Below are 18,720 nucleotides of genomic sequence, written 5' to 3' on the forward strand. Positions count from 1 at the left end.
ATGAATAGAATAAAACCCAAATTTTGTTGCAAGAGGAATGTGTCGGATAGTCATGTTTATTGTGATGTATCGACACATTCGTGTGAACAGGAATTCCACTTGTTACAGCAACAATACTTTGGTGATATGAAAACGTTGAGACGGGAGAATAAGATGTTAGCTAAACAACTTGATGAGCTTGTAACGAAAGATGCTGTAGAGGTATGAACTACCAGCGCTTGATTGTAATCATGCGTTTAGAGGTGAACTACGCAAGACAAAATAGCATCTGTATATCTAATCTTGTTTGAGAAAGCTGTGTAAATATGTGGGTGGGAGTTAATAGGATCTAATAATTTTTACCCCGATGAGAGAGAAATTTGTTTGAAACAGGTGTTCTATTGGTAACCTTCAAGATACTTGTGCATCACAAATTGTTAGAATTTCATTTTTGTTTAAAAGAAATGATTTCTCCTGTTGTAACAGTAATATCGAAAAAAGCCTAAAAATTTGTAAATTTAAGTACATTAACTCCCCTTTAATGCCTCCCCCCCTACACACGCCCTGCCCTGATTTACCCTCACTCCTACAGACATCGAATTTCGGATTTCAAACACCGTCATTTTGAACGCCCATTATCATTGTATTTCAAGATTTATTTCAAATCTGAGTAATATCTACAAATTATAATAACTTTAGAAAAATAAGAAAAATTGTAAAAAGATTACCTGTTGTACACCTTTGTTTTCTACCTAACACTTTCACCATAACATACTTTGTAAGTGTATAGCTATGGTGCAACTTTTCGACTGTCAATAGTTAGACAAAAAAAGACAGACTCCGCGTACTTACAAAACACTCTGAGGAGTTGCTATTCAAAACATAACACATGCCTTCAAAAAAAATGAAGTACAAACCATCACGTTGAATGTTTATAAGATCGCCACTTGTCCTGTAATTCCTTTTTCTTCCGAAATAAATACTTAGACGTGTTGCGCATGACTAAAAAGTTTCTCTGTATCTAGTTATTCATCCTCGTTCCCACGTCGTCTATTGGTTGCAAAATGCCTTGGGAACGAAATTGCTGGTTATTTACTCCTGTTCTCCCCACTCTCCCTTAAGTATAATTTTAACACTTTTTTTTTACAAGATGGAAAAGAATAATGATGTTTTGTCTCGATTAACCATGTTACAAGAAGAGAAGACTGGGCTTGAAAGAGTTCTTTTAACACAAGAAGAAAAAATCCAATCTCTCCAACAAGAGGTATGGAGATTATTCTAAAAAACACATAGATATTGCGTTGATTATGTCTTGTACAAGTATATTCTAACATCAACCAACTGACTGTATATAGCTACATAAAGGTACGTTTTGACATGCTTCATATTAAGACTTGGTTTTGGGACTATTATTGTACTTCTATCTTCGTGGAATTTTTTACTCGAGATCAAGTTACATTGCAATATTAATTGTAGTGGATAGTACCAGAACCTACAACTTATATCTATTTTAGCTTGTTGAGATGAAGCAGAATTGTACCACATTAAATTCAACACTGATTGAATCGGAGAGATTAAACAAAGGTATGTTAAGATTTTTCCCAATTGTCGGGAAAGTTTAAAAAACCCGGAAAATCGGGTTAGTCAAGTGTTCAAAATTTACAGAACGATTCTTTTTAATGAATAAAGTTGTGCTGTAAGTTTCAAGTGCTAACTATAATTCTGACGAAAGTTATTATAGTTTCCCGATTATCAGATTTCATAGAGATTTTTAAGGGTAGTTTCTAGTAATAGCTAATATCCACGGCTCTAAGAGGTATGGAACTTAAACATTTGACATGCAGGTGTCTTATGGATAAATATTTAAAATTAATGAAGTATCATAACCATGCAGCCAAGCAAAAAAGATTTCTTGAAAAAAACAGATATGGGGGAGGAATCCGCTTTCTTTTAACAATAGTGTTTTGCTAAATAAGCAGTTTGACAACGCTATGCGCATGCTTCAAGCACGTCTCGGCTTAGTATTTGGTTTTATACAGTCGATCGAAGGCGTTCGGCACTTTTGGGGCAGCTGTGAGGTACATCTCAGTTCAGCACGGTGAAATAATATTTTACAAGCTATGCTGAGCCAAACCTACTAAAAGTGCGGCACGGCACAGCGTGTATAATGGACTTGTTGCCATACATAAGTTGCCTGTGAAATGCTCTTAAATAGAAAACATTAAAAGTCACGAAGTCTTAAACCGTTGAAGCAATATTGTACTTATAATAAACAAAGCGAGTTGGTGGCGGATTCCACCTTCCTTAATATAACTAAGCTAAGAATCCGTGAGAAATATGATTTTTTATAAAATAAAAAACGTGCATCCTTTTCCACCTTGATTAAAAGACACCTCCTAATGTTTTAATATAAGGACGTTCAAATTTACGAATACAATTGTAAACATTCATATTACTTTTCCTTGTTGTTTCTTTACAGAAATGACGAAAAAATTGAACGAGTATTCCGACCTAAAGAGACTTAACGAAATAAAAGCAAAGACTATCTTAAAAGAGAAAGAACAGCTGGAAGTGAAATTGCAAAGCTGCGAAGATAAACTACAAATGCAGGAGGTATGGTTCATTGTTTTTTTTATTCTTTTCTTTTCTTTTATATATTTTTAAACCTTCGGCTCAAAAAAAAGGTAAGCTCGAAGAGAAAAGTATGGCTTGAAAAGCATGCTCTACGAACAAGTTAACCATTTAATTCGACATCAAATTTACACAATTCAAAATTCCGTATGACGTAGAACTACATAGGTACATTTCTCAGTCAATGTAAATATCAGATTGTGCGCATGCGTACAAAAAATCATTGTATTCTGTTTCATGTTGTCTGTAACTCGCGAATTTCATAATTTGGTGTTACTTGGATTTAAACCGTGGTGTGTCACGTTTACTCGTGTTATGCGCTCGAACAAAACGATATAAATGATGTTGGTGTGATTTGTGTCTTTTATTGAAGGTAGGCGGAAAAAGGCAGTGATAGAGAGAGTACAGTGTTACCCTACTCTTTTTTTAATGCTGCTTTCTAAATATTGGATACAGCGTTGGAAACTTTGTCGTTCTTAAATATAAATGCAAAAAATACATTCTTAACTTTTCTATTGTTGTAAGAATAAAGAAATGAATTTAGAAACGAATTAATAAACAGTAAAAAAAAGGTGAAAAAAAAAGCGTATAAATGTAGCGTTGAATTTTCGTAGCAGGTTTTATGTAGCGCTGAATGAATGGATCGGATAATCGAGACCGTTAAATAAGCGGGGTAGAGGGTAAACAAGCAAATTAAAATGGCGGTGATCGTCCTTGTCATTTTTTGGTCGTAAATTGGTCGTTGACTTGTTATGTTGTTCTTTTGTTGTTTATCATTCGAAGCACGTGAACGCAAAGCTTTTTTTTTCACATCCCACCATGTTTTCATACACAGACATGCAATACAGCAGCATACTAAAAAATTTACTGATATCAAGCAGGTCTGATAGTAACAAAACATTCCAGTTTTAACTGCAACAATGGTGCATATTGGTATGGCGACGGAAAAGCAAACAGCAGCCATTATCAGCAGGTTAACCTTGTGGATGACGACTCTGCATTCTTCAACTGCAGCCCCTTTTAATCTGATAAACATATCAGCTGCAATGACGAGTGTTAAAGCCGGAGTAAGATTTAACATGCCGTATGATAACAAACTGATACTCCAAGACAACGTACAGTTTACTGTGCCTTGATTAATCGAGACATAATATGCTATGAGTAATGGTTGAATAAATAATCCAGAACAAAAATCTGAAACTGACAAAGCTAAGATATAGCGCGGAAATTGACGCCTGTAATCTTTTGTCTTCCATAACGCGTAAATTAAAAAGCCATTAAACAGTAAAGTTATTGGTGTAGCAAGGCAATGAAGAATAATTAACGAAGTTCTTTCTCGTTTTGATAACCTTTCAGCTTGTGGCAGCGGACTATTGCAAAAAGTATTATTCATTGTGAATTTTTTAGTACTGCTTTTCTTTCTTGTTTCTACGGCAACGTACCGACATTTAACGAGAAACGGTTTACTGATTCATGTTTGAGTAGGTTGTAACAATTTATTTTTTCGACTTTTTTTAAATTTCTACACTTTGTTTTTAAATATCTTCAGACGATAGAGGACGCGAAGTTTTACCACCACAGTAGCTAATTAATTTGATATATCGCACAACGAATTTGTTTTTGAGTTTAAACAAAAAAAATATGCAGCTGCTCTTAAATCATTGCTTACACTATTCGATTATTTTGTTGTCAAAAAAATCATAAAGATGAAAATTCTGTGAGGTAAACATTTGCGAATTGTCTTATTAAACAATTTTCTTGAGATGAAATAAAAGAAAACTTTATTCAAAACAGGATCAGATTTTAGATAACAGGATAATATGCTCTAAAGCATCGTGCAATCCAGGCCTTATCTTGAAAAAATAATCGATTGTATTAATTAAAAATATTTTAAAAAACATTGCCTAAATAGTAGTACATGGTACTTTTATGGAAATCCGGCGGCCGTCTTGAGTAAGAGTCCTGCGTATTGCAACAAACATTAAAGTATTTTTGACCTCTTTTTTTTCGTGTTGACATTTGATTGAAATTTTAAGACTTTACAAAATAAGGAGTGTGATAAAGAAGATTTCTCTATCAAAACGTTAGTAGACTTTAAAACGTTGGGTTTTTTGATCTATTCGAAATTAGGAGGCATATATGGAATAATTGATAATAATAATAGTAATAAAGTCAAAACGGATTAACCCCAAAATTAGTTTGAACGAAAAGCCATGTCAACATTGAAGTGCCTGAAATTGAAAGAAGTTTTGAACGTTATGATTTAGGATTTACAATACGTATTTGCGAAACGAATGTGTTTTTTGTTCGATGTTAATATGCTATGAACATTATTAGGCTAAGTTATTTGGTACAGAAAGTAAGTTTTAAAGATCGCTCAACCCAATTGACACAACTCACTTCAATACGTCACTGTGAGAAGGTACACCTCCTCTTCTTGAGGTCAAATATGCAATGTATGGCTTGCCTTTTCAATAAATAAATAAACACTGACCAGCGGTGTTGAGTTTTAATTATGGTGTTGTTTTTCTGTTTATTCCAATCTTATAACTACATTAAGATAAGAAATCTTTTACATTTCGCGGAATAAATAAAATACTGTGAATCCTGAAATAACGCAATAAATTACCGCCAACGTCATATATACGTCCTTGTAAAAGTATTAGAGCGTTTATTTACGCCCAGGAGCACAACAAATGAAGGTCAAAAAAATTACTAAACTTGTACTTGAAAATAACATGGAAAAATCTGTCACATGAACGACCACGCTGGTAAAGTTAACGTCATAACGTGGATTGTTTTTATTTTTAGGCGAAATTCGATCTTCTCTTGAACAAGCAAAACGATGACACAGATGCTGAGAAGCGTATTTTGAAAAATGAAAACATGACTCTGTCTTCACAATTAAAAGTAACGAAAGAAGAACTTTCAGGGGCTAATTCTAAATTAAAAATACAATCTGTGGTAAGTCTTTCTCCTTGTTATGCGCAAGTTTGTAATTTTTGCGCCACTTTGTAATTTCTGCGCTACTTTGTAATTATTTTGCGCCACTTTGTAATTTCTGCGCCACTTTGTAATTATTTTGCGCCACTTTGTAATTTTTAAGTTGCGCCACTTTGTAATTCATTTCTGCGCCACTTTGTAATTAGGATTAAATGATAATGGTGATTGGTGATGATGATGAGGAGGATGAGGATTATGAGGAGGATAGGGGGGGTGATTGTGAGGATGATGGGGAGAGAAGGAGGAGGAGGAGGATTATGAGGAGGAGAGGGATGACGATAATGACAAAAATAAATGAAGTTGCGTATATAAACAATTAAATCAGCGTCAGTTTTGCCAAAAAAATCATTTCTCCTTTTAAAATATAATACAAATAATACAATATAAAGACTAAATTCCAAATAAAGTAAATGAAACCTAAAGAAATAAATGAAACAAAGGAATCCACTTTTAAACACTAAAAAGCGGCAACAAAAGAAAGATTTAAAAAATAAAAGAGTGTCATTCTTTAAAGCGCAATTGAATTTTCTCAATTAAATACCAACCATAAGCAAGTAAACTTAAATTTAGCCAAGTTGTGTGCCATTGTGGATGATTTAAAATGGTCTTTAACTTAATCGAAATCCCTGAAAATGAAACAGCGGTCTTTATCACCCTCTGCATTATCACTCGAATACTTTTGTTAGCTTTGGATTTCTGTAAAATCTATTGGCATGGTATATTCACCCTTGGAAGAATTGCACGAAATTTACTTGAGTCGCAAATTATCTTCCAGAAGTTGCAAACACATCTTAAGGACTGCAAGACTGAAAGTCTTCGAAACACACTGCTTGACCTCATCTTTTTTCAAAAGCCGCTTTCCTTCAAACAAGAGTAACCCATGTGCCCGACTGCATGTAGATCAAATTATTTCAGTGCATCAAGTATTAACGCTACGTAGGAGTTAAGCAGACAAAACACCTGTCGATAATGCTACATCACTTGCAGAGTAACTCATTTTTAATATTTTATTTTCTACTTATAGTTTCTAGTTATTTAATAGATGTGTTAAGAACACCTGTTGCTCAAATACCTGCCGCCGCCAAACATGTTGCTTTCTATCTATTTTAAGTGCGATAATAGAACTCAGGATAAACACTTTTTTTGTAAATTAAAAAAATTGTTAGAAAAAATCAATGGGCATTATATATATTTTATATATAAAATACGTAAGATACAAAGTGCACAGCTTTCCTAATTACAAAGTGGCGCAGAAATGAATTTCAAAGTGGCGCAGCTTAAAAATTACAAAGTGGCGCAGAAATGAATTACAAAGTGGCGCAAAAATGAATAACAAAGTGGCGCAGCTTAAAAATTACAAAGTGGCGCAAAATAATTACAAAGTGGCGCAGAAATGAATTACAAAGTGGCGCAGAAATGAATAACAAAGTGGCGCAGAAATGAAATACAAAGTGGCGCAGCTTAAAAATTACAAAGTTGCGCAAAATAATTACAAAGTGGCGCAAAAATTACAAAGTGGCCCAAAATAATTACAAAGTGGCGCAGAAATTACAAAGTGGCCCAAAATAATTACAAAGTGGCGCAGAAATTACAAAGTGGCGCAAAATAACTACTCGTGGAGACCGACCCCCACAGTAGTAGCCCCTGCCTTAACTTTTACGTTCAATACGTTAGCGTCGAGTGCAGCAATCCCCCTTTTTTTTACTGATGCACTGATTCAATCCTGGTCAATTTGTTGATCTTTTTTTTAATGTTTAGAAAATCGAACAACTGTCACGTAATTTAACGTCTAAACAAGATGAAAAACAATTGTCGAGATGCGAAGAAGAAAAAGAAAAACTGAAGACAGAATTGGTGAAACAAACTGATAAGTGTGTGATGTTACAAAAAGAAATGCAACAATCAAAGAGCATGGTAAGACGACATGTTTTTATATGAACAATTTGAAAATAAAACGAATCTCGATTAGGGTGTCCACACCTCCTACAATCTCATAAAAACCCATAATTTAGGCCAAGAATATTGATTTCTCAAACTCTCATAAAATTGTTTACCCTGGAGAATTATTACTATTATTATCGCGTTTTGATGATAGAGAAAACTAGCATGTGGAAAGAGCATCAGTATTCATTTTATTCTCTAACATTAGGGCATTTGGGCTCCAAATAGTATAGTGAAATGATTATTGTGATTTGATGTTTTTACCTAAATTTCGACCCCCAAGACCACCCCCAACTCTCCTAAAACTCTAACAGTGTAAAATGTTAAATCTGTCAATTTGAAAAAGTAAAAATTATGATCCAAGCTTGAGAAGGCTATTTCAACTTGCGAATTATGAATTTGCGAATAATTTTTTATTTTAGCGTAGACAAACTTTGGAACAACTGGAAGCACGACTGTTAAAAAAATCTGCTGATTGTACTGCACTGTCAGTAGGTCGTGATACTTTGCAGAACAAAATAAATACTCTTGAAGAACAGGTAAGGTTTGTATTAGCACAGTGCAAGGTACACTCAAGGATTAGCTGTTACTATGGTGATATGTATTTTGCATTATATTGTTATTATTTACCAAAATGAGATAACAAACTTGTCCCCGTTCACAACAAACTTAGGACTTATTGTTGTGGATTACAAAATCTTTAACCGTAGAAAATGTACCTGGTCAGGACGCCCCAATTTCTCGCAGATTACTGGCCAATTGATGCTGTTTGCCCATTTCGCGAAGAACCAAAAAGCGGATAATTTCCCAAATTTCTTTCTTATTTTTGCATTACAAAAGTTAATACAGGAAAAATTAGAACGAATAAGGTATTTATTTTAGAACAATTATCTTAGCGAGGAAAAGAATGTTTTGAGCTTGAAATACGAGAATTTGGATAAAGAAGTTGAGAACTTTAAAGAACAGAAGGATCTGTACGAGAAACAAAAATCTTTGGTCCATACTCTAGAAGAGGAAGTGCGTACACTGACTGGTCAATTGAAAGAATGGTAAAAAATCTTTCTAGGTTTTTTTCATCGTATATTTACTTCTCTGAAGATTTTTTGAACCAGCAATTTATTACATTGATTTCGAAAATGTTTAATTAAACACCCGGGCAGTAATTAAAAAAAAGAACTGTTGGGGTGGGAAAGTTAAGAAAAATACTATTTTTTTACTCACTTAGCTACGTTAAAATACTAAAGTTTGGTGAATTTGACTGCGCAAAACTTTTATTTGTGCGAAATGTTTCCTTTCAGAAGTTGCCAGAAAATTAGATAGCTCAAAACTGAAAAAACGAATGAGATATAAACTTTAGGAACGCTTTTTTCCACAGAAAATTAATAATAAAATTGAAGAGCAATAATAACCACAATATAATAAAGGTCAGTTGGCGTAAAAGTAAGATTGATCTAAGATGAATCTTCCATTTTGGCTACATGGCAGCGCATTGTTTGTACAGGAAAAACATGACAGGAGACTCCGCCTTTTACGACCCCTGTCTTGTCCTTCACGTGGATCTAGGCGTTAAAGGGTTAAAATAAACTTCCTTTATTTTAACATCAATTTCAAAGCAGGCACTCAAAGTAGACACTCCTTTTTATTTTATAGTTCTTTTTTTATTAAACTTCTCGGCTTGCGTTATTTTTCAAATTACTTTAATTAAAAAAGAGAGCGCATTGCTGCAGGGCAATATCTACCGCCAAGCCTGGCATGTATTCTGACTTTATTTCTTCTTCAAAAACTTAAACAACAATTTTACTTTCTGTTCCAGCAAGCAGCAAATCAACACATTGAGAGGAGAGGTGAAAACGTTTCACACTGAAAACAAACAAAAAGAAGAAGTTGTGTCAAGTTTGGAATATAACCTTGAAAGACGAACTGAAGAATCTCACATGTTGCTTCAGCAATATAAGACAGCACAAACCAAACTACTTAAACTTGAATATCAAGAGGTCGACGAAGTAACAATGACATTGCAAAACCAAAATAATGCTCTTTATCAAGAGATTGCACGACTCAGACAGACAATGAGTGAAACAGAGAATCACCATAGTGAAGAGAAAGCAAAACTTATTGAAGAAATTAATAATACCAGGTAAGAATAAATGTTAAATCACAAACCAATATTACAAAAGGCTGAAGGCTGTGAATAGTACCATAAATGCTCGATTAAGCGCCCCGGGTGCTTATATAAAAGTTTGACTTAAAGGTGGGCGCTTATGCAAGAGGGGCGGTAAATGAATAGGGGCGCTTGTGAAAAAAATCATTTTCGTGTTATGTGTAAGCTATATATGAAACTGGTTAACATGCCTGTGAGCGTAAATATTTATGGTTTAAACTTCCTCCACGTCAATGAATTAATAGCGAAATTATCAAGTCGTTTTTTTTTATTTTGAAATGAACGCCCCCTTTGGCTCTAGTAATATATCCAAATAACCGCCCCTGGACGCTTATTAAAGGGGGCGCACATACTCATAAAAACGGGCTCCTAGCATGACGGCAATCTGAAATCAGCACCTAGCCTGGAAAATAAAATTTAATTATGAACAGATTGCTCTTTTGATTTGACCTAACGCAAACAAATTAGATTAGCAACATTTTTTTCCAATTTCCACGCGGTCTGCAAGGGGAAATTGTTTGATATTCAAATTCCTTTCGTCCAGCATTTCTTGCAAAACTCGATAAAACACCCATTATCTTGCTCTTATTTTTCGATAAATTATTTTGTTTATAAACCAGATTTTTATTTTTTAACAAGATCTTTTATTTATTGAATTTACGCTTTTGAATTTTTTTAAAATTAGCAGCTATAAAGCTGTGCATAACCCTTCTATTTCTTTTTTAGGAACCACTTGAAAAAAGATCGTCGCTCACTTGAATCAGTAAAAACGCAATTACAAACACAATCTGACCTCGCAAAGAATCGAGTAGAAAACGAGTTGATCTTGGAACGCGAAAAAGAAAAAACTTGTAAAATCTTAATAAATGAAAAAGCAGAGCTGATGTTGAGGTAATATAGTGTGTTCTGCTAGTTTCCAATAGCTTGTTGCAACTACTACTATGTCACTACGTATGTTGAAGAAAGTTACAGTATTTTGTGGTTTTTCTAGAATTCTATCCCTTGAAGAGGCGTCATCTAATTCTAGCAGAGCACTACAATGTAAAGAAAACGAACTTATATATATGAAGAACGAAAATGAAGAATTGAGAATTAATATCTCAACACTTAACATGCAGTTAAAACGATTGCAAGCCTGTTGCCATGACAACATTAGGTTTGAGAAAGTAAGCTATTTTTAGTTATTGCTTTTGTGAAGACCAAGAAGATTTTGAAGAAGTTAACACGAACCGAAATCCTAATATTTTGTGCTTTATTTTGTTTTCCTTAGCAAATGCATTCCAGAACATCGAGCGCAGAGACTGACTTACGTTACAATCCAGGATGGAAAAGCACAAAACCAAGTTCATATGGTACGCTGCACAAAACAAAGAAATATTACATGCACGATAGTAAAAACATCGTAGATACTAACAATAATTTTTTATATAATGAAATTAATTTATTTGATAAAATAAAAAATACTTAAAGTTTCTCAGTTTGCGATACTGTCCACTTTGATATTTTAATTCTCATGATTTAAGATCATGTCGCTCGACAGGTACACAATTTATAACGACATTTTCCCCTTTCATCATGTTCTTGGTGTGGATGATCTATTTCCCTGGTGTGTTTGGCCATGTTTGCTTTGAGAACGATTCGAAGAACTTCTTCCTGTAAATAGTAGTTTCGGAAGTAGGTTAGTACACCGCCTTTAAAAAAGTAAAAAATATATATATAAAACCTATGAGAGGGTGTCAATGGCTTTCCAGATTTTTTCCTCCTTTTTTAAAATCTCTAATCGACAAAAGCATAAATTTTAATACCCGAAAAAAAAACAATTAAGGTAAGCAACAACGTAAAAGAACATAAAAGGCTGCAGAAATCTCTAACTTAATAGCCGTATTTTGTCTCTGTCCGCAAGAAAAGTGTCGTGCAACGGGCACACGAAAAAGCGTGTAATTTAAAGACGGGCGACTCGGTGGATTTTCCACGGATTAACGACTAGTCTCTTTAATAATAGCCGTATTCCATCTGTCTGTCCGCGAAAGCGGCGTCCCGTAACGGAAACACGAAATTTTTAAAATGCGCACGAATATCAAATGCGATATATTTTTATCCACTTTGTTGCGACGGGTAAATTTAAAGAACGAGCGAACGCGACTGACAACTACTAGTCTCTTTAATAATAGCGGTATTCTGTCTGTCTCTGCGCAAAATGGTACCGCAAGTAACGAGACACGCGAAGTGCGGTATATAAAGGACGGGCGAACCCGTGGATTTATCCACGGGCCATCGACTAGTCTCTTTAATAATAGCCGTCGTATGCCTGTCTGTCTGTCCGCCAAAGACGCATCCTGTTACAAAAACACGAAATGCGATATACAAATGACGGGCGAGCTCGTGGAATTTTCCTCGGGTTAAGGACTTTCCTTTGATAATAGCCGTCGTCTGTCTGTCTGTTCGCGAATGACGCGTCCTGTTACGGAAACACGAAATGCGATATATAAAGGACAAGCCACTAGCTGTTTTATATTTCTGTTACAAAAGCATTTTCAAAACAGTTCTTAATTTTTCTTCTCTTAATATATTTATTAAACTTTATTTATTGTCAATGCTATATCCGCCATTTTCTTCCAATCGTCAAAAGTAAATGTGAGGCTTGAAACTACGTGTTGAGATCTTGATGGATGCGCTATTTTAATGGCCACAAAGTTGATGCTTGTGTTCATATAGAATCTTACTGCGAACCAATATCAGTAGAAAAGCCATGATACGAACATGTTTAACTTTTCAGAAGTCATAAACGATTCTAAGGTTTTGGCAGGTACTCCAAATATCAAACTCATCTCAGCTTCAATACCTTTCTTATTTAGCTGTTTTATCTTTAGATTGTTACGGCTTACTAGCTTTTGTTCATTTTTATGAATCGTTTGAACACCAAACTACAACACTACACGAGCCGTTCTATTTAACAGACACACTACAGCGATAAACTCTTCAGTACACCTCTATCTGCGTTGAAAAGAAATTTTACCGCTATATTTCCAATCTCTGCTAACATATTATCTGCTAACATATTGAAACCTCCTACTTAAAAACAAGTTGATTTCATATGAAAGAGGTTGGAAATTTGTATAGGAATTTTTTTTTAACTGTGGAACACACAGTTTCTAAAATGAGCGGCGTGCAAGATTCTATGTCCGCTTAGTTTTAACAACTTTCCTGATCTTTTCAGTATTCTGTACCTATAACTATGCGCGTCATACACGTAGTTGGTTCGGTTGTAAAAGACATTTTTTAAGTACCGTCGTACGATAGCGAATTATTCAGAGACTTGGTCGCGTCATCTTGTTTGCACGTCTTTCAAAAGCTGTGCACAAATCTCAATCTTGAATTTTCTGACTTTCACAGCATCTGTCAGGATCGTGTGCAGTGTGTAAAGTAAATTGATTATTAAACGTTTTATATATTCTACTGCCTGTTATTTGAAGTTCTGCTTGGCATTCATATGTCACTGTTGCTGCCTTCTCTTTTATATCTTTTGTCATAGTTTGCTAAAAATTCTACTGTTTGCTTTGGCAACATAGAGTTAAATCCAGGTCCTTATGCAATTATAAAATGTATTCGGGGCATCATTTGACCAGGGTCACGAAAAGTTTGGAAATACTAGGGGAATACAATGCTCTTGCATATCTCTCTTAAGTATATGCTTTTCAACTCTAAAAGCAGTAAGTCGTTGGACATTTTCAAAAAGGTTGTCATAGTGTCGAAAGGTTAAATGCCTAAACGCAAAGGGGCAATTTGCAATATTCCCGTTTCAGTAAGTGAGACATTTAATTCACTGCCATGTCCGTCGGACACTTCTAGTTTACTCCTCGTAAAGTTAAAAAAGAAAAAGATTTTCAATGGTCATGTTTATTTTGAATCAGTTTCCCCAGCAAATATTGAACATGCATTGTTATTTTTTATATTGAATAATAGCTAACTTGTACAAAGATATTAGCATTAACCTGGACAATGTCCCATTAGAATTATTAAACCTTGACCATGAACAGGAAATCGTTATTAATTTAGAAACAGAAGAAGACTCTATTCCGAATCTGAAACTCATGTAAATAATTTATGGCAAAGTACATCGGAAGTTTTTGTTATGCCGTCTAAAATGAATAGTGAACTACTTGAATTAGCACCTGGCGAAGGTAAAACCCCAACAAGCATTGCTTTAAAGAAAACACTCGGTAATGTGACTGAAGGAATGTCATCTGTAGTCGTAGCTCGACGGTTAAGTCGTTGATTGCTTCTGATTCTGGGTTTATGTTTATGAATACTATCAAGGGAAGTCCAGCGTATTGGAAGCGATTCCAATTAGAAGCACTCGCTGTAATAAGACAACTTGGATGCCCCACATTTTTTTAACTCTTTCAGCTGTCGATCTTCATTGGAATGAGCTTGTTTGCTATTATAGCAAAGTTACAAAATAAATTTTTGTCTGAGGACGAAATTCAAAATTTGTCATACATGGAGAGGTGTGAAATACTTAATAGCAATCCAGTATTAGTGGCTAGACATATTCAATATAGGGTTGAAAATTTGTTTGCTGAGGTGCTATTAAGCTGAGATACCATTGGAAAGATACCAAATTATGCTGAGTGTGAAAATAAACACTTGCATGATTTGATAAAAACTTACCAGTTGCACAAGCATACCCGCTCTTGCCAAAAATATAGGAATACCAAGTGCCGTTATAACTATGGTCGTTTTCTACCGAAAAAACTATTATAGCACAGCGAACATGGATATTCAAACGTAATATTGCTCTTGAAGAGAAAAGCAAGATAATCATACACAGAAATGCTACTCTTTCGAAAGTAAAATTGTTTATTGACGAATACTTAGACCCCAGTAAATCCACCTATATGACTGGTATTTCTGATATCTTGACACTTCTTGAATTGAGTTACCGAGCACTATGAAGCTTTGTCTATTTCATCTACTTCTGATTATGAAATACATTATCAAAGAACCCTGACTCATGTTTTATCAATAATTACAACCCTGTCATACTTGAAGCTTGGAGGGCGAATATGGATACTCAACCAGTATTCAATTATTACAAAGCTACTTGCTACAAGTATGCACACTATTTACTATTTTTATTTTGTCCATTTTGTAAGGAAATTGATCTCCTTTCAGATAACAGTTATTGTGCAAAGCTTCAATTGAAAGGGGTGATGGATATTGTAACCTTAAACCGGCTAAACTTTGAACCTCATGCTGAGAAGTTGGATGCTGCCTTTGCTCGTTTGAGTATAATGTCGGAACAAAATTGTTTATCTGATGTTGAACCAAAAAGTGATAATGATGAACCTGATGATCATCAACCTGTTCTTTTTGATAGCGTTAGTCAAGCATCACCGATGTTTAAATCTGATGCTGAAATAAGTAACATGGTTTGTTCTTTGAATAACCAACAACGACAAATTTTTAAAAACGTATATGACTGGGGTAAAACTTATATTAAAGTTGCTAATTGCAAAAAAATCAAACAGCCACTTGAACCATTAAGGTTATTTATAACTGGTGGTGCTGGTGTTGGCAAGTCGTATTTGATCAATAATATTTATACATCTCTTTCAAAATGTCTCAGTTTCCACAATAAATCACCTGACAAGATCAAGGTTTTGAAAATTGCACCAACTGGTATAGCTGCTATCAATATTGATGGAACAACCATTAATACAGCACTTGGAATTCATTTTCAAGCCATATCTCCGGATATAAATAGACTCGGTGATAAGTTGAGGTGTAAATTCAGGGAAAATATTCAGAACCATCATTATTATTGATGAAATATCAATGGTTTCCAATAACCGTCTCTATCATATTCACAAACGTTTGTGTGATATATTTGGTGTAGCACTTGACAAATTATTTGCAGGATTATCAATTATAGTTGTTGGCGATTTGTACCAGCTTCCACCTATTTGTCAGTCTACTGTCTTCAGTCCTTTTAAAAATGATTTGCTAAACCTTTGTCATCCTTGGAAACAATTTTTCTTTGTGAATTGACTGAAAATATGCATCAACAAGGTGACAATCTGAAATATTGAAATCGAATATTTTTAGTTTCTGAATTTGTAAATGAATAAATCTCTTTTTAGAACAACTACAATGAACTCTAGAAAAAAATAATTTAGAAGCAGGTAAAAAATTTTTTTTTCAACTTAACTTATTTAAGCAAACTTGTATTCATGAATTTAATCTACTCGATCCAACATCGATTTCACAGATTTTAGCCATAAACGGGAATGTCTGTGTTGTTTATGTTGCTATATGTTACTTGGCGACAGTCAATACAATTAAATTCAAACTTTTATTCTACATACAGAGATCTCACTAGTTCGAAATATCGATCTATTAATAGAAACATTGCCCCTAAACAAAAATTCCTTCTCTTTAGAAGCGTCTACTGTCAGTGGTTACATCACTGGGCTATCACCCATCAAAACCTCAAAGAACAAGAGAAAGTATTTTTATTTCACTTTTCACGCAGAAGAACATGTTCGCCGGGCTGTATGTTTCAGTCCAGAAAAACGTGAACTGTTGAAAACCATTCAAGAAAATTCATCTGGGTGTGTGATGAAAAAAAATCAAGTTTTCCATTGAAGATATTCTTGTTTTGACTATTCATCTGTCAGAAAAGCTGAACAAAAGTTTGACAAAACAAGTCTGTAATATACCTTTAAATCCATTAGTGATATTCTTAATGAATCCGCTCTCTATGAAAGAGTTCATTTGAAAGGAGTTGTCGCAAACATGTCCGAAATAGAAAATGCTACTCATAATGATAAAAATTTGAAAGATCGTAAAACTGTGATGTATGATAACACTGGATCTATCCAAGTTACTTTTTACGGAGATTTAACCAATAAAGTGGAGGAGGATATGTGCTATGAAATAACAAATGCAATGGTTCATAAGTTCAAATCACGACGATTCTTAAAGACAACTGAACAGACAGAGATAACAGTTTGCGAAAACGAAGACATTGATATTAGTACTAAGATTGCTGTCAATGATGTACAGAAAGAAATATTAGGAAAAGTGTCCTCTATTAAAATGAAGTCGTTTAATACAAAACAAGACGTATGATATACGCAAACAACCTCGCGAATAAAGTTTACAAAAAGCTGTCTATCAAATTGGGATTTTTGTTACGAAGTTAGACACGACATATTTTACTATTCAGATACGCAATAATATTTGTTACACACTTATTTTTCAAAATTGATTTGTGAGACCTTCCTGAACGGAAAATTCCTCGAACTTTTAATTTTAGATGGGTTCGTCTTGGGTGAACCGACTGACAGGAAGAAGAAAGACCACAAACCCACAAACCCCAAAATTTGCGAAATTTATTAATTCAGTTAATTCTGTCTACATTTACTTTAAAAAAGTTTGGTAGAAACACCTTTATTTACTAGTTAGTTAAACAAGTGTTTTGAACACTTGTCTCATCTTTTTAAGAAAGAAAAAAGAAAAAAAAAGTAAAAATAGTTACCAAGATGAGATTCGAACACACGACGACTCCCGTGTCGGTGCTCAGGGAGGCAAAAATTTCCATTCTTGTAGGACACATTTGCGTTTTAATACAAGCTCACGAGCTTGTAATTATTATGCACTAATTGACACGCATTATACTCGCCAGTCCTAATCAGAGGTCTGATCGGGGTGAAGCATTCTCTGTTGAGAATGAAATACGGATGTGCTATGATAAATATTCACTTATATGTATACACACGATCCGGATAAACTATCTGAGTTCATCACATATTGCCGCACGTAGTGTAGTGGCTTTGTTTGAATAATTTTGTTCGTACAAATCCATTGGACCTCATCTGCTATTAACTTTTTTGTTTCACTGCACATCTGATTCGCGGTGTTGACAAAAGAAACATTGGAATGGCTATCCCTTCGAGTTTCCCGTCGCATAAAACGGTGGAGAGGTATCAATCGTTTAAAAAAAGAAAAGGTAACTTGTCTAATTCTACGTTCGCCGAAAGGGATAAATCAGGCTCTCCGAATTTATGCAACCCTTTTACAATGTTTTCTTTTGGCGTAATTTACCAAAAAGCGTTCTCGCTATCTCCATAGCGGTAATAAACTTGCGGCTAATCAATTATAAATTTCCCGGGTAAAGAATATAATTTCAATTGAGAAATGATTTTCTACGTGGAACGCACTCATAGCAAAATTTGTCTCGCGGTAGTGTTGTTGAAAGCGAACTCCACAACTGCCTTCCAATCATGGTCGACTCACATGATCAATGTCCTCTTTCTTTAAAGCGTCTTGAATGGAAGCGCCTCAAAGAGCATTCAGGGTATCTTTCGGACGACGGTAGTTCAAAGACGCCAATAAAATCCGTCTCATCTTATAAAAAATTTATGCTTTTCAAAAACAAGATATTATTGCAGATATTCTAATATATGCAGATTTAAAATATATAAAATATTCCTATAAACTTATGCACTTGTTTTTGAAATAAATACATTTCATATTGGGCACATACTAAAGGAACCATTGATGACATGTTTTTTATAATCTCAAAAAGTGGACAGTCTGAAAAAAATTGTCTATTCATTATTTAAAAAAAGGCAAAAAAAAACATTTTTTAACATTTTTATTATCCTGGATGGGAAGACAATTAATTTTGATATATATCACACCCTAATCTGAGCATAGGTTATGGAAAATAGCAAAGGACGGCTTCTTTATTACGTGGTGTCATTTGTGAAGAGTAAGCCAATGAAACAATTTTTTAAATCTATGTACAGAGCACTTTGATTGCACTCACATAATTAATAATGCATTCTCGTCCCCAAAGATAAAACCTCGAAAGTAGTTTTGGACCCGTCTGGTCACGTCATGTGTTCTGACATGGTACTAGGTGGCCCAAAATCTCAAAATAAATACTATCAAGATGTCACCATCCCCAATTATCAAACACCAGAAAAAGATTTTTC

General features: G+C 34.4%; 2 protein-coding genes across 2 annotated transcripts in view; one reads left to right on the forward strand and one right to left on the reverse strand.

Moving 5' to 3' along the window:
- LOC130653734 (putative leucine-rich repeat-containing protein DDB_G0290503) lies at positions 1–11,283 on the forward strand. Its single transcript, XM_057456245.1, has 12 exons — positions 1–201; positions 1,130–1,243; positions 1,494–1,563; positions 2,459–2,592; positions 5,422–5,574; positions 7,372–7,527; positions 7,977–8,093; positions 8,437–8,603; positions 9,368–9,691; positions 10,442–10,606; positions 10,707–10,881; positions 10,986–11,283. Exons 1-12 carry the CDS (start codon positions 1–3, stop codon positions 11,181–11,183), a joined length of 1,974 nt encoding a protein of 657 aa, XP_057312228.1. The 3' UTR covers positions 11,184–11,283.
- The window catches only part of LOC130656070 (mediator of RNA polymerase II transcription subunit 8-like), a 24,102-nt gene continuing 16,504 nt past the window's right edge, over positions 11,123–18,720 (reverse strand). Inside the window, exon 11 of the mRNA XM_057458912.1 lies at positions 11,123–11,368. Coding sequence (XP_057314895.1) covers positions 11,289–11,368 — 80 coding nt within the window. The 3' untranslated portion in view covers positions 11,123–11,288. The remainder of the gene's footprint in view (positions 11,369–18,720) is intronic.

Source organism: Hydractinia symbiolongicarpus, chromosome 8, assembly GCF_029227915.1.
Source record: "Hydractinia symbiolongicarpus strain clone_291-10 chromosome 8, HSymV2.1, whole genome shotgun sequence".
Classification (NCBI taxonomy): Eukaryota; Metazoa; Cnidaria; class Hydrozoa; order Anthoathecata; family Hydractiniidae; genus Hydractinia; species Hydractinia symbiolongicarpus.